The 14,248-nt window shown below is 40.9% G+C and overlaps 1 protein-coding gene across 3 annotated transcripts in view; it reads right to left on the reverse strand.

Annotated features, from left to right (window-relative positions):
* Window positions 1–14,248, reverse strand: part of SORCS3 (sortilin related VPS10 domain containing receptor 3) — a 633,894-nt gene that overhangs the window by 154,691 nt on the left and 464,955 nt on the right. For all 3 annotated transcript variants that reach the window (XM_027529080.1, XM_027529079.1, XM_027529078.1), the window contains one exon: window positions 6,439–6,557. In XM_027529080.1, the coding sequence (XP_027384881.1) occupies window positions 6,439–6,557 (119 nt within the window). The remainder of the gene's footprint in view (window positions 1–6,438; window positions 6,558–14,248) is intronic.

Here is a 14,248-nt window from a genome sequence, read left to right on the forward strand (position 1 = left end):
TCTAAAGATATTTTCAAAGGAGCAAAACTAACAACCTATTACTTGGAACAAAGGAATTGTAGCCCAGGAACTGGCAGTGGAAACGTTCCTGGAACTGGTTGGTGACAAGGAGAAGCTGGAGAGGTATGGCTGGATAGAGAAACACTCAGGTGGTTTTAACTTATAAGAAAAACCCACTAAAAGACTAACACTATTTAGTTTTATGGGCTTCCTTGATGGCTCAGTTGGTAAAGAATCCACTTGCAGTGTGGGTAGACCTGGGTTTGATCCCTGGGTTGGGAAGATCCCCTGGAGAAGGGAACGGCTACCCACTCCAGTATTCTGCCTGGAGAATTCTATGGACTGTATAGTCCATGGGGAATAATTTAGTTTTATACAAACTCACTGAGAACCAAAGGGGACTCTTATTAAGCTGAAAAAGAACCTTGATCAGAGCCCTGATCCCCAAGATGAACCTCTTCAAATAGTTCAACTGCAAGAGCTCATATCATTTAAAAAATAGATAACAATAAAAAACATAGAGATGGAAGAATACATGGGTTATAAAACAACAAAATTAAAGAAGAGAGGAAAAAGAAAAACAGAGCAGATATAGAAAAAAAAAGTGTGATCACACTGGTTAATTTTAATGATTCAAAATAACTCACATGATGAGATCACCATTATAAGAGAAGAGGTCAAAGCCTAAATACAAGAGCTCAGGGGAGATATGTTGAGACAACAAAAATAGATAAAATATAAGCTGGCAAAGCACATGAAAAAAACTTAAAAACAACAACAGCAAAACAGGGAGAGAGAAGCCTGTGTGTGCTAGTCACTCAGTTGTGTCTGACTCTTCGACCCCATGGACTGTAGCCCTCCTGGCTCTTCTTCCATGGAATTCTTCAGGCAAGAATACTGGAATGGGGGAGTTTCCTCCAGGGGATTTTCCCAAACCAGGGATCAAACCCAGGTTTCCTGCATTGCGGGCAGATTCTTTACCATCTGAGCCACCAGGGAAGCCTGGACATGGCTAAATACTCATTCAAGGATAGTATGAATAAAACTGTTTCTATAAATCTCATTTTGCTCACACTGGAAGAAAAAAAAAATCTATATCTCCCCTTTGCTTTTCTTGTCCATTGTACACATTCTAGGTGTCTAGAAGAAAGAGAGCCAAAACACAGAAACTTTTGAGTAATTAAAAAGGAAGGAGAAATTGAGCCAATTAAATGAGACATATTCCAGCAGAAAGAATCAGCATAGTATTACCAACCATAAAACATACACCAATAAAATAAAATAGTATGCAAATATACATATGCTAAGTCGCTTCAGTCATGTCCGACTCTGTGTGACCCCATAGACAGCAGCCCACTAGGCTCCTCTGTCCCTGGGATTCTCCAGGCAAGAATACTGGAGTGGGTTGCCGTTTCCTTCTCCAAGGCATGAAAGTGAAAAGTGATATGATCTTTACATATCAAGGGTGAAAAATACATAAAGATGCATAGAAAGCAAAAATGTGAGACTAGCCCCAGACAGTAACATTCCATAAGTTAACAAAACAAAGTTCTCATGGAAAGTAAATAACACATAAGTTTTATACTTAAAAGATAATATTAAAGCATAAAGGGGATAAACAATCATATGTTTGGCATTCAAGAATTCATCTTTATTGAAGACTTTACTAAATGACAAATTTCAGACAACCAAGAGATAAATGGGAAACTCTAGTAAAAGGACTGATGGTGAGCACTGAATTCATTTACCTATAAAATTAAAATAAAAATAAATGCAGGAATTCTGGGTTGAGCAGAATATAAATGTTCCAAATGATTTAATTAGCAAACTGAGGTTGTATAGAAGGGAGATAGAAGGCGATCATAAACACACATACTATTTTTTCTACCTGTTTTCAACAGTGCTTAATAAAATATTTAAACTAATAGAAAATTGCATTTCAATATAGGAAAGCAAACACTAAAAGATAATATAACCAATCAAAACTGGGTGGTAGAGGAATTAAAGAGAAAGCGGAAGAAAGGCATGGCAATGCACTAACTTTTAAACTGCTCACAGGAGGAAATCAATAGACTATACAAAATAGAAGATATGCTATACTCTATAACATCATATTCATAAATCTTAGAACAAATATTCAAAATCCTCAAAGAAATACATATGCAGGGAAGCAAAGAAAACAGATTATATAATTTTTTAAAAATAAATAATTATAACTAAAAACTAAGCATACACTGTCAGAACTAAGATATATCTCTCACATTGGTCAAAATCAACCCTCAAACCCACCTATGAGGAGGAAAGGACTCTGATTAAGTATTGATGGGCAACCTACTTACATCTGTACGTGCAGTATGTATTATTGTTTACCTGCAACTCATTGATTTTATTTCATCTTACCTGATTGATAGTTGGAGATAACAGCATTTAATCTGTGTTTACTTCATTATTAATGAAATTCAATGTTTTGCTCAAGAGCACTGGTCTTTTGTATTATTTGTATTAGGGAAGTAGAATAGGGAAAAGGAGTCCAAAATGGCGGTGGCTAGAAGACAAGGAAGGTCAAAGAAAGGTCCGAGGACCAGAGTGAAGACTTCAGGCAGAACAAACAGCAGTTCTGGCTAAGCCCAATTTGCATAGGGCAGGCCCAGGTGGAGGAAAAACATATAAGAGGAGGAGCCAAAGCGCTTTCTCATGGACTCTCTCTCCCGTGTGCTCTTTTCTTTCTCTCTCTCTGTCTCCTGCTATCTTCTAAATGAAATGGAGCTGTAACACTGATTTGCCTAAGAGCTGTAGCACGGTTTGTCCAAGACCCGAGAGCTGTGATGCGCCAAGGGCTTTAATGTCCGTTGCTCCAAATCTTTGTTGTGACGAGACAAAGAACCGAGGAACATATACTCGCGTGACATCTGGAGCATTGTTATTTTACTGTTTCCCATTTCTTTCTTTTTATTCAGTAATAATAATAAACCCTTAAAAACCCTTCAAGACTCTGTGGAATCTACCAGCCTATGCCTTTCTGATGTCATCTCTAAACTTCCCAAGTCTCATTTGCCACTTTCCTTATCTCCCTGAGCTCTATATATTGGAGTACCCAGTGGCCCAGTCTTTAGATCTCTTCTCTTCTCTATCAACACTTACTCCTTTGGTGACTTCAATGTTGTGGTTCAAAAGTATCAATGCACTGACACCCTCCCAATTTATATCCCCAGCCCCTACCTTTCCACCATTCCTGCTTCTAAACTCAGCCTCAAATTTCTACCTGCCTACCCCACATCTGCATCAGGGGCTCAAGAAAACACAGAGCACAAGAGACCTGGCTCCTCCTCCCCCTCTGACTGCAAACTCTGGCCATTCTCTCCCTGATCACCAACCAAAGAGGTCTCCCCAGGTCATCCTAAATAGAAGTATCTACAGACCCCCAAAATTCATGGCCCCTCATTTATTTTGACCCATAGCACTGCCATTATCTGATATATTCTATAACTAAATTAATAGATGGTATAGAAGATAGATAAAGAGAAAGCAACATTTATATAACATTGTTTTGGTGGTTTATAGATTTGATTGACAAATGTCATCCTCTTAGCAACCCATGAAGTAGATAATACAATTTTCCTCTTTTTATAGATGAGGTAAAGATCATTCAGCTGTTTGGCAAGGGGCTGCTGTCTATGGGGTCGCACAGAGTCGGACACGACTGAAGTGACTTAGCCGCAGCAGCAGAATAAATGCTGGCTGTCAGGCTCTAAACTACAGGTCATTAGCCACTACCCTTCATGGCCTTTCATATCAGTGTGTGTGTGTGTGTGTGTATATACAGACATATATATATATATATATATATATATATATACACACACACATCATCTACATATTTTTCCTGTCTCCCATTAGCATGTAAAACAGGAACTCTATTGTGTTTAATATCTTACCCCAGCACTTAAAACAGGGGGTTTGCAATGTAGTACAGAATCAATAAATTTTATTGAATAATGGAACTCATATCTCTTTCAAAAGAAATTTTAATACTGATCAAAGAGAAAAAAATTCTATTGGTTTCCAGAACAATAATATTTTTTTTTAAAAAAGAGTATTTCAGAACATTTAGAAAACAAATATAGATATTGGCCTGCAGTTACAGAAAACTTTATGCAATACAAGGAAATGAAACCCAAAAAACTGAACATTTTAAGTTCTAAGTCATATTTCCCAGAAACAATTCTGCCATGTTCATCATTTTATGCAGTATTAGCATTAAGAAAAGGGCAAAAAGATTGGTAAATTCATAAATCATCCCTGTGCTTTTACCTTAAAAAAGTAAACACTGAGAAAACAATAATAAAGCCTTAAACTGGGGACCATAACAATGGGAATAGAATGAAAGGAAACACCTGAGAAATGACTAACAGTGACATCAGCAGAGGCTGTGGGTTCATTTAATTTTAACTGATGACATCCAGGTTTCTACCTTGAATGATCTGGCAGAGTAACTCAACTCAACCACCAACTACCCTATCCTGAGGGTAGTTGAAATTCAAAGGGGACATGGCAATTATATTTTACCTATGTAATAGCTACAGTGAGACGGCTGTTAGATATGTAGGTCTGCTGTACATGATACACGTCATAGCACATTCACTTAAGAGTTATCAGCACATGGAGAAGGCGGGCGGGGTGGAAGGGGTGGGTGCTGGTGGAGCTGGTGGTGGTGAAGAAGGTCAAAGCAGAAAGCTAGGGAACACCTAGTGTAGTGCCTACTGCTGTGTATTGTGGATTGTATGTATTCAATAAATGTCTATGAAGAAGAAAACTATAGTATCAATGACCTGCCAAAATTTAGAAAAAAAATTCCTAAAATTCTGGCTTTTAATTAAGCTGAGAAACCAGTGAGTTTTACTCACTGGTTTTTTTACTCTCTTTTACTCCCTCTTTCAAGTTTGTTTTTGAATGGCTGGCTACTTTTGCTGTGTCATGCATGCATGTGTGCTAAGTCACTTCGGTCATGTCTGACTCTTTGCGACACTATGGACCATAGCCCACCAGGCTTCTCTGTCCGTGGAATTCTTCAGGCAAGAATACTGGAGTGGGTTGCCATGGCCTCCTCCAGGGGACCTTCCTGATCCAGGGATCAAATTGGTGCCTCTTATGTCTCCTGCATTGCCAGGAGTGTTCTTTAGCATGAGTGCCACCTGTGAAACCTCTCCTGTATCATATTAGACCTCAAAAATCTATGCAGCTAATTTGTAAAAAAGGAAAAAAAAAGTAACTGCTACGTGTAGAGTCAATCAATAAAACAAGTAGTCATTGAGCATCCTTGATTTGCAAAGACATCTTGTTAGGGTGAAAGTTCAGTGTAAAATGTGTGTATAAAACATTGTCCCTATTCTCAGAGAGTGCAAAACACAATTTGGAAATAGACAACTCCACTAAGACTGAAGTAACAATGCCTAATAGCCTATGTGCTAGAGGAACAGCAGATAATAAGAGCTTCACAATTTCAAGGAAGAGTCGTACCCAGCTTGGAAATACACAGAAGGTCTCACAGAGAAGATAGTCCTGCTATGGACAGAGAGGCCAGGAGTGAGGCAGAGAAAACTCAGGGAAATTTCAAAGGGCAAAGGTTCCTAAAGGAAGCAGTCTGGAAAACAATGGACTGGAGAAAGTTGGAAAGGCGGGGGTTGGGGGAATCAAACTTGCCCTCAAATACAAGTATGATTTATCTCAATAACATACACACACACACACACACACAGAGTCCATCACTCAGTAGAGCATCTTCTTTTCTTTTCCCTCATTTTAAAATCTATTTTGCACCTCCTTCCAGTGAAACTCAAAATCTAAACCAAGGCTTCCCTTGCCTGACTAAAAATGTTAGTTACATCCAGTTTTCTCTAAGAGTCATAGAGTTCTTGGAGTCAAGAACTTGGGGCTTCACATTTGAGGGGGTAGTAGGCACTGGAAAGGAAGGGGAAGATTTAGTGAGACCTAGATTTTCACAGAAATAAAATCCTAGAGAGGCTTAATTTCTTGGAGATTTTCATTCCCACATTAGACAAGTCACTTTGGACAGAAATAGAATGTGGCTTTGATAAATCACTTATCTCATCTCTGATTACTCATTTCTAATGAGACTTGATTCCAAGTAATCTCAAACCCCAGCCCAAGTCCTGGTCATTTCAACATCCCATTGATAGAATAAAACGGCAATTTCACCACAGGATTCAGAGGGCCACTAAAGTTCCCTGTAACAATAATGACCCATAACCCCAGAAGTCTGGGGTTTCCCCAGGGGACTGGGTACCCAAAGCAAAGAAAGGACAGCACCCCAGCTCCACATCTTTACAGCCTCTGGAAAGCCATCCTCATATTCCTAGTGATCAGTTGGACTTCACCCGTGCATCTTCCCTCTACCAGTGATGGTGCGTCTGGACTCACCTGAATGAATATATATTCATCCTGGACCACCAGGGAACTGATGTCGATGGAGCGGGCAAAGGGCCCACTCCGAGTAGTCTCGGCACATTCCTGGATCCTGCAGGTGAGGTAGTGAGCATCTGAAAGGGGAGGGAAGAGCGACACTTAGACACAGGGGAAAATGGTCAGCAAAGCTCTCAGCACACAGAGCTTTACCTCCTGGAAACAGGGATGCAATTTAAAACAACCATTCTACTGCATTTTCTCGTCCACAGAATTTGTAATAATTTTTTTAAAAAGAATATCTAGTTCAGGCAAGGGAGCAGGAAAGAGTTAATTTTATATCCTACCAGTTAAAGAGAAATTGGTACAGATTTCTGGAGGAACAAATTTGAAATATCTATCAGAATTTTAAATGTACATATCTTGTACCAATAATGCAAGTGATGTTTTCTAGAGAAATGTTCATATATCTTCACAAAGAGGCAAGGGCAAAAATGTTCATTGTGGTATTGTTCACAGCAATGAAAAACCAGAAGCCGGCTAAATGTCCGTGAACTAAGGAACATTTAAATAATCAAAGGTACAGATGCTACAAAGCACCACACTGCGAAAAAAGAGACTTCCCAGATGGTGGTAAAGAATCCACCTGAAATGTAGGAGACACAGGTGACGCAGGTTCGATCCCTGGGTCAGGACGATCCCCTGGAGGCGGCTATGGCAACCCACTCCAGTATTCTTGCCTGCAGAATCCCATGGACAGAGGAGCCTGGCGGGCTACAGTCCATGCAGTTGCAAAGAGTCACACACAATTGAAGCGACTGAGCACACACGATCACCCACGGCATGATCCAATGGATGAAAAAAAAAAAAAAAATCAAATAAAGATGTCTTTATAAATATAGGTTTGTGCCATAACTGCATAGAAATAAAATGTTTTAAAGAATACCTACACAAATGAACTATGATTAATTCTGGGGAAAGGAATGGGCTTAAGGAGACAGAGTTAAAGTGGAGCCTTTCCTTTTTATATTATACACATCTTTATTTTGTCTACAATAAGAATATATTTACTTATTATATACTTGTAAAATCTTCCTCAATCAACCCCTGAAATCTATGCAGTGAATGAGAAATCCAGGAGTCCACAGGTGTGTTTCTATAAAGAAACCTCTGCATACACCTGCTTTAAAAATAATGGTGTTTAAAAATAAATGGGTCAAAGTAAAAAGTAGAGATCACTTTAGGGTTAAAAGCAGAGAAGAGAATTCTTTGTTATTGTCTAAAATGACATGCATTACTACATACATCTAATGCATTTGCCCACTTAAATATGTACACAGGTGTGCATGAGTACTGGAGGCGACATTGGAAGGCGTGGTAAGCAGCAGAGACAAATGAAGGCAAAACTTTAAATGAACAAAAATTTATAATAACTGAGTTTATAACAAGGGCACTTTAAACTATCCCTAATTCGTGTTCTTTAATTAAGTGATTGATGGAATGATCCAGCAAGTACTCCTTCGGTATATATAACATAGTGGATATTATTTTAAAAGCACCAGGAATATGGCAGTGAGTGAGGCAGAGATTTTCTATTCTGAAAGGCCCTGCTGTCTAAGAAGGGGTTCACACATATCTGTAGGTAGCTATTACACACATTTATTAATTAACACAATGCTAATTTAACAAAGAAACATGTTTTGGTAGGAAATGAATTCATTACATGTGACAGCCCTACTTTTCAAATGTCTATATCTGGGCAAAGTCAATTTGCTTTGGTATCCTACACCCAGACACATCAAACACTGATTTCATTCTCTCCATCAGCAGTCTCATCATCTGCCCAGCAGCTCAAGCCTCTTCACTTTTCTTTCTTCCACATGACATGCGAAGACCCAGCTGGTCCAAACCTTGAATTCTGTCCCTAAAGTGCTTCCAGAATCTCTCTTCTTCTATCCATGACCCTTGCCACTTGCCTCAACAAGGCCTTCCATTTTACAACTGCTACTCAGGTGCAGGATGGATTGGAACCTGGCTGAACCTAAGGAAAGGAGCCAGCATCATCTCTCAACCCTAACCTCAGCTAATCCCTCCTGGGTCAAAAACCATCAACAGCTCCGACTGACAGGGGACAAGCCCAGATATTTTTCTGTGAAATAGAACGTCTTTTAAAACTAGCCTTTGAAATCAAATGTCTAAGGGGCCAGGCGAATAACATAAGAGGAAACTGAGTTGGGAAAGATGATGAATGACAGCTGGCACATGGCCTCAGTGTCTTGGATCACTGTGGATCAGCTGGAACTATAGTAACATGGCCAACACTTGCCTCTTTATGGGGGAGCTGCTTCTCTGCATCAGTCATCATTGAGATGCAGAAATAAGATGTTCTGAGTTTCTACATCAAGGTAAAGGTCCCAACTTTTTTAATGTGAAATTTCCTGATGTTTAAAAAATTGACAGCTAATTTAAATTTAAAATATGATGCAGGCCAAACAGTACAAGGCCAAACAAAACAAACCTACAGCCCAAACAAGCCCAGGAGCCATTCATTTTGCATCTTGATTCTGTGATTTAGTCCCTCCCTATCCTCCAGAGAAAAGACAGTGCCCCATCCCCCTATGCCTGAAGCATTAGCAAGACCAGCTTGCTTCCTGTTCCCTGAGTACAGCCTGCAGGCCCCTTCCTCTTTGTCTCCATCCACACAGAAAGCCAAGAGTGGCCTGGCTTTGCATGTCTGGCTGGAAGGACAGGGAAGGCAAGAAGCCCAGGCTACCATTTGGAACACATGGCCTGTCCACCAGGAATATTCTTGGCCCCACACTGCCTGAGTAATTTGTTCCTAGAATAAAGCACTAAAACCCAGCGAAATGCTGTAAATACATGTAAAGAAACCACAAGTGTTGACATGACAACCCGCTTCTTTCTTGCCAGCCAGTGCCCTGGAAAGCTCCTTATACCAGTAATCAAAGGTGTGCACAGGAGGACATCTGTTTATCCCTCCCACGGGCTCATTTCCTCCCTGTCTATTTGTTATTTACTCCCACACTTGGACACTTTGAAAAAAGAATCAGGTATATTCGAGGCCACCCCAAACAAAACTAAAACCTACCTAAACCTTGGAACCTAGTAGGTCAGCTATTGTGCCAAACGTCCTATTTGCTGGCTCCCACCCTGCTTACCACTGCCCAGCATGGAACAAAAGGTCCATTTCAACAGGAAAGCAGCACTGAACTGAATTTTAAAAGTCAGGGGCCTTGTAGTTTTTGGTCAGACTCATATTTGAGAAGTCTCAATACTTTTATTTTCCAAAACAAAGAGACACGATAATAAGTGCTACTGTACCCGCTGTCTGGGGAGAACCCAAAGTGGGGGGCCTGGGGAGAGGAAGGAGTCAGGCAGGCCAGGCTACCAGGTGAAAACGACCGAAGGTCACAGCACATTCTGGGTGTCATAGGTGAGCAGGAGTCACCACTTGGCTCAAGCCTCTAATTTGCCAAAGGTCTTAAATTTGGACTTGGGACATTATCTCCAAATGAGGCTGAATAAAGATTCTGTGATGAAACTGAAAGCAGATATTTATCATATAACTTGAGATTCCCAAATAGGCTTCTAATGACTATGACACTTTTTTTAAAAAATTATTCATTTATTTTCTTTTAGGCTGGACTGGTCTTCATTTCTACATGCAGGCTTTCTCTAGTTGAGGTGTGAGGGCTTCTTACTGCAGTGGCTTCTCTTATTGTAGAGCATGGGCTCTTGGGTGTGCAGGCTTCAGTAGCTGTAGATCTCCAGCTCAAGAGCACAGGCTCAGTAGAAGGGCTTAGATGCCCAGTGGCATGTGGAATGTCCCCTGCATTGGCAGGAAGATTCTTAACCACTGGAACACCAGGGAAGTCCCATGCCTGTGGCACTTTTGTAAGTTTTAATAACACAAGATGCCCGATAAAGAGGAAGAGGTCCAGATCTCTCAAGGATATTGTGGTGTAAAACAAAGGCCTCTGGAGGTAGAAAGTTGTTAAGTTGCTCAGTCATGTCTGACACTTTGCAACCACATGGACTGCAGCACACCAGGGTTCCCTGTCCTTTACCAACTCTGGGAGCTTGCGCAAACTCATGTCCATTGAGTCAGTGATGCCATCCAACCATTTCACTGTTCCCTTCTTCTGCCTTCAATCTTTCCAAGCATCAGGGCCTTTTCTAATGAGTCAGCTCTTTTGAGTTAGGTGACCAAAGTATTGGAGTTTCAGCATCAGGATCAGTCCTCCCAATGAATATTCAGGACTGATTTCCTGTAGTATTGATGGGTTTGATCTCAGTGCAGTGCAAGGGACTCTCAAGAGTCTTCTCCAATACCACAGTTCAAAAGCATCAGTTCTTTGGCATTCAGCCTTCTTTATGGTCCAACTCTCACATCCAAACATGACTACTGGGAAAACCATAGCTTTGACTAGATGGACCTTTGTTGGCAAAGTAATGTCTCTGCTTTTTAACATGCTATAAGGAAAAGAGAGAAATTCAAATCCTGAACTTGCTACTTGCTGATTATCCTTGGTTAAGCAGTGGTACCCCTTTTCATCTGTGAAGTGCAAACAAGCTAGTATTGTCTCTCAGGACTGTCATCGGTTTTCAATAAGATTAGGTATGTTGGTGATGGACAGGGAAGCCTGGCGTGCTGCGATTCATGGGGTCGCAAAGAGTCGGACACGACTGAGTGACTGAACTGAACTGAACTGAACTGATGAAATATGCTTAGTATGTCGGAGAAGGCGATGGCATCCCACTCCAGTACTCTTGCCTGGAAAATCCCATGGACGGAGGAGCCTTGTAGACTGCAGTCCATGGGGTTGTGAAGAGTTGGACATGACTGAGCAACTTCACTTTCACCTTTCACTTTCATGCATTGAAGAAGGAAATGGCAACCACTCCAGTGTTCTTGCCCGGAGAATCCCAGAGACGGGGGAGCCTGGTGGGCTGCCGTCAATGGGGTCGCATAGAGTCGGACATGACGAAGCGACTTAGCAGCAGCGACAGCAGCAGCATGCTTAGTATGTAGTTGAATACATTTTTAAAAATCAAAAAAAATTAGTTCTTTTTGTATTATGAAGAGAGAAAGAAGGGGATTTAACACTCAGTATCCTTCAAAGGCAAAGGAACCAGAGATCAAATTGCCAACATCCGCTGGATCATAAAAAAAGCAAGAGAATTCCAGAAACACATCTGTTTCTGCTTTATTGACTATGCCAAAGCCTTTGACTGTGTGGATCACAATCAACTGTGGAAAATTCTGAAAGAGATGGGAATACCAGACCACCTGATCTGCCTCTTGAGAAATTTGTATGCAGGTCAGGAAGCAACAGTTAGAACTGGACATGAAACAACAGACTGGTTCCAAATAGGAAAAGGAGTTTGTCAAGGCTGTATATTGTCACCCTGTTTATTTAACTTATATGCAGAGTATATCATGAGAAATGCTGGACTGGAAGAAACACAAACTGGAATCAAGATTCCTGGGAGAAATATCAATAACCTCAGATAGGCAGATGACACCACCCTGATGGCAGAAAGTGAAGAGGAACTCAAAAGCCTCTTGATGAAAGTTAAAGCGGAGAGTGAAAAAGTTGGCTTAAAGCTCAACATTCAGAAAACGAAGATCATGGCATCCGGTCCCACCACTTCATGGGAAATAGATGGGGAAACAGTGGAAACAGTGTCAGACTTTACTTTCTGGGCTCCAAAATCACTGCAGATGGTGACTGCAGCCATGAAATTAAAAGACGCTTACTCCTTGGAAGGAAAGTTATGACCAACCTAGATAGCATATTCAAAAGCAGAGACATTACTTTGCCAACAAAGTTCGTCTAGTCAAGGCTATGGTTTTTCCTGTGGTCATGTATGGATGTGAGAGTTGGACTGTGAAGAAGGCTGAGCGCCGAAGAATTGATGCTTTTGAACTGTGGTGTTGGAGAAGACTCTTGAGAGTCCCTTGGACTGCAAGGAGATCCAACCAGTCCATTCTGAAGGAGACCAGCCCTGGGATTGCTTTGGAAGGAATGATGCTAAAGCAGAAACTCCAGTACTTTGGCCACCTCATGCGAAGAGTTGACTCATTGGAAAAGACTGTGATGCTGGGAGGGATTGGGGGCAGGAGGAGAAGGGGACGACAGAGGATGAGATGGCTGGATGGCATCGCTAACTCGATGGACATGAGTCTCAGTGAACTCCGGGAGTTGGTGATGGACAGGGAGGCCTGGCGTGCTGCGATTCATGGGGTCGCAAAGAGTCGGACACGACTGAGAGACTGATCTGATCTGATCCTTCATACATTCAATTAATAGCAAGTAATGTTGTGCTTTATTGTGGAGAATCAAAAGACCATGATAGCACAAATCCTACTAGTAAAGTCATACTGTGGATTGATATCACTGTTCATTTTCTCTAAATGCTATAGGTGTTCAGACAAGGAAGAAAAAGCATGCCTGAGCTGGAATAATCAAGGAGGACTAATTGAAGAAGGAGAGATTGCTTGGGTTTAGCCTGGATGGAGAAGTGTTCTATGAGAGAAGGGAATTTTTAAGAAAGAGAGTAAAAACTGTATGTGGATGTTTAGGTAGGGAAAGCCCTTGGAAGGTATTATATAATTACACAATAATTGGTGGACATTGATAAATCCTTATTTTTGAACTTAAAACCAGAAAGACTAGACTGAATGAAATTATCATTTGGTTACTCTTGTGGTAAAACCTGAGAGGGATTTCCCAAATGGTTGATAGCAACATAATCTTCATGACTAGTGTATTTCTAAATATCAAATGCCCTTATAAAGTATTTCTAAGATTTGGTACAGTCACTCCTCAACTTACAAAAACTAAAAGTCAAAGGCTTTGTTCCTTGCCCTGTGAATAGAGATCTGCTTCATAACTTTATTGACTAGCTATAAGGTGGTACCATCACACCACTGTGCCAGCCTCATGCCTCCCCATCTAGCAGATGGCAGGCCAAGGGTCTCATTTGGTGACAAAGGGTGACTTTAGATTCACTGATTCATTTCTTTTGTATTTGGTCAAGGTGAATAGAGAAGCTGCATGCATTGGACACTCCCTGAGGTTTCAGAAACCTGAGAATATAAGTCTGATTCTTGCCCTCAGAGGAATCCCAGACCAGTGACAGAGACAGAATATTTACACAAGTGAACATGCCTTGGGATCTGTGCTGCAGAGACGCTAATTAGAGAACTTAGGAATTCTGAAAGAGTATGAAGAAGATACCCCAGCATCCTTAGTCTTCCCAAAAGGCTGCATCTCCACCAGGAGTTTTGTAAGGCAAGCTTCTCATCCATCTACATCAATGAGTTTCACAGTGAAGTCCAGCATTTTTCACTGTCAAACCTTTCCAAAAGGATCACCTCCTTAGAAGCCTGGATTAAAGTCTTATCATCTTTCCTCTCTCCTAGCACTGACTTTATAAAGCTTCAGTAAATGCAAAATGCCAAAGAATGCTCAAACTACCGCACAATTGCACTCATCTCACATGCTAGTAAAGTAATGCTCAAAATTCTCCAAGCCAGGCTTCAGCAGTACATGAACTGTGAACTTCCAGATGTTCAAGCTGGATTTAGAAAAGGCAGAGGAACCACAGATCAAATTGCCAACATCCACTGGAACATTGAAAAAGCAAGATAATTCCAGAAAAAACATCTACTTCTGCTTTATTGACTAAGCCAAAGCCTTTGACTGTGTGGACCACAACAAACTCCGGAAAATTCTGAAAGAGATGGGAATACCCGACCACCTGATCTACCTCTTGAGAAAACTTCATGCAGATCAGGAAG

The sequence above is a fragment of the Bos indicus x Bos taurus genome, chromosome 26 (genome assembly GCF_003369695.1).
Source record: "Bos indicus x Bos taurus breed Angus x Brahman F1 hybrid chromosome 26, Bos_hybrid_MaternalHap_v2.0, whole genome shotgun sequence".
NCBI classification, from domain to species: domain Eukaryota; kingdom Metazoa; phylum Chordata; class Mammalia; order Artiodactyla; family Bovidae; genus Bos; species Bos indicus x Bos taurus.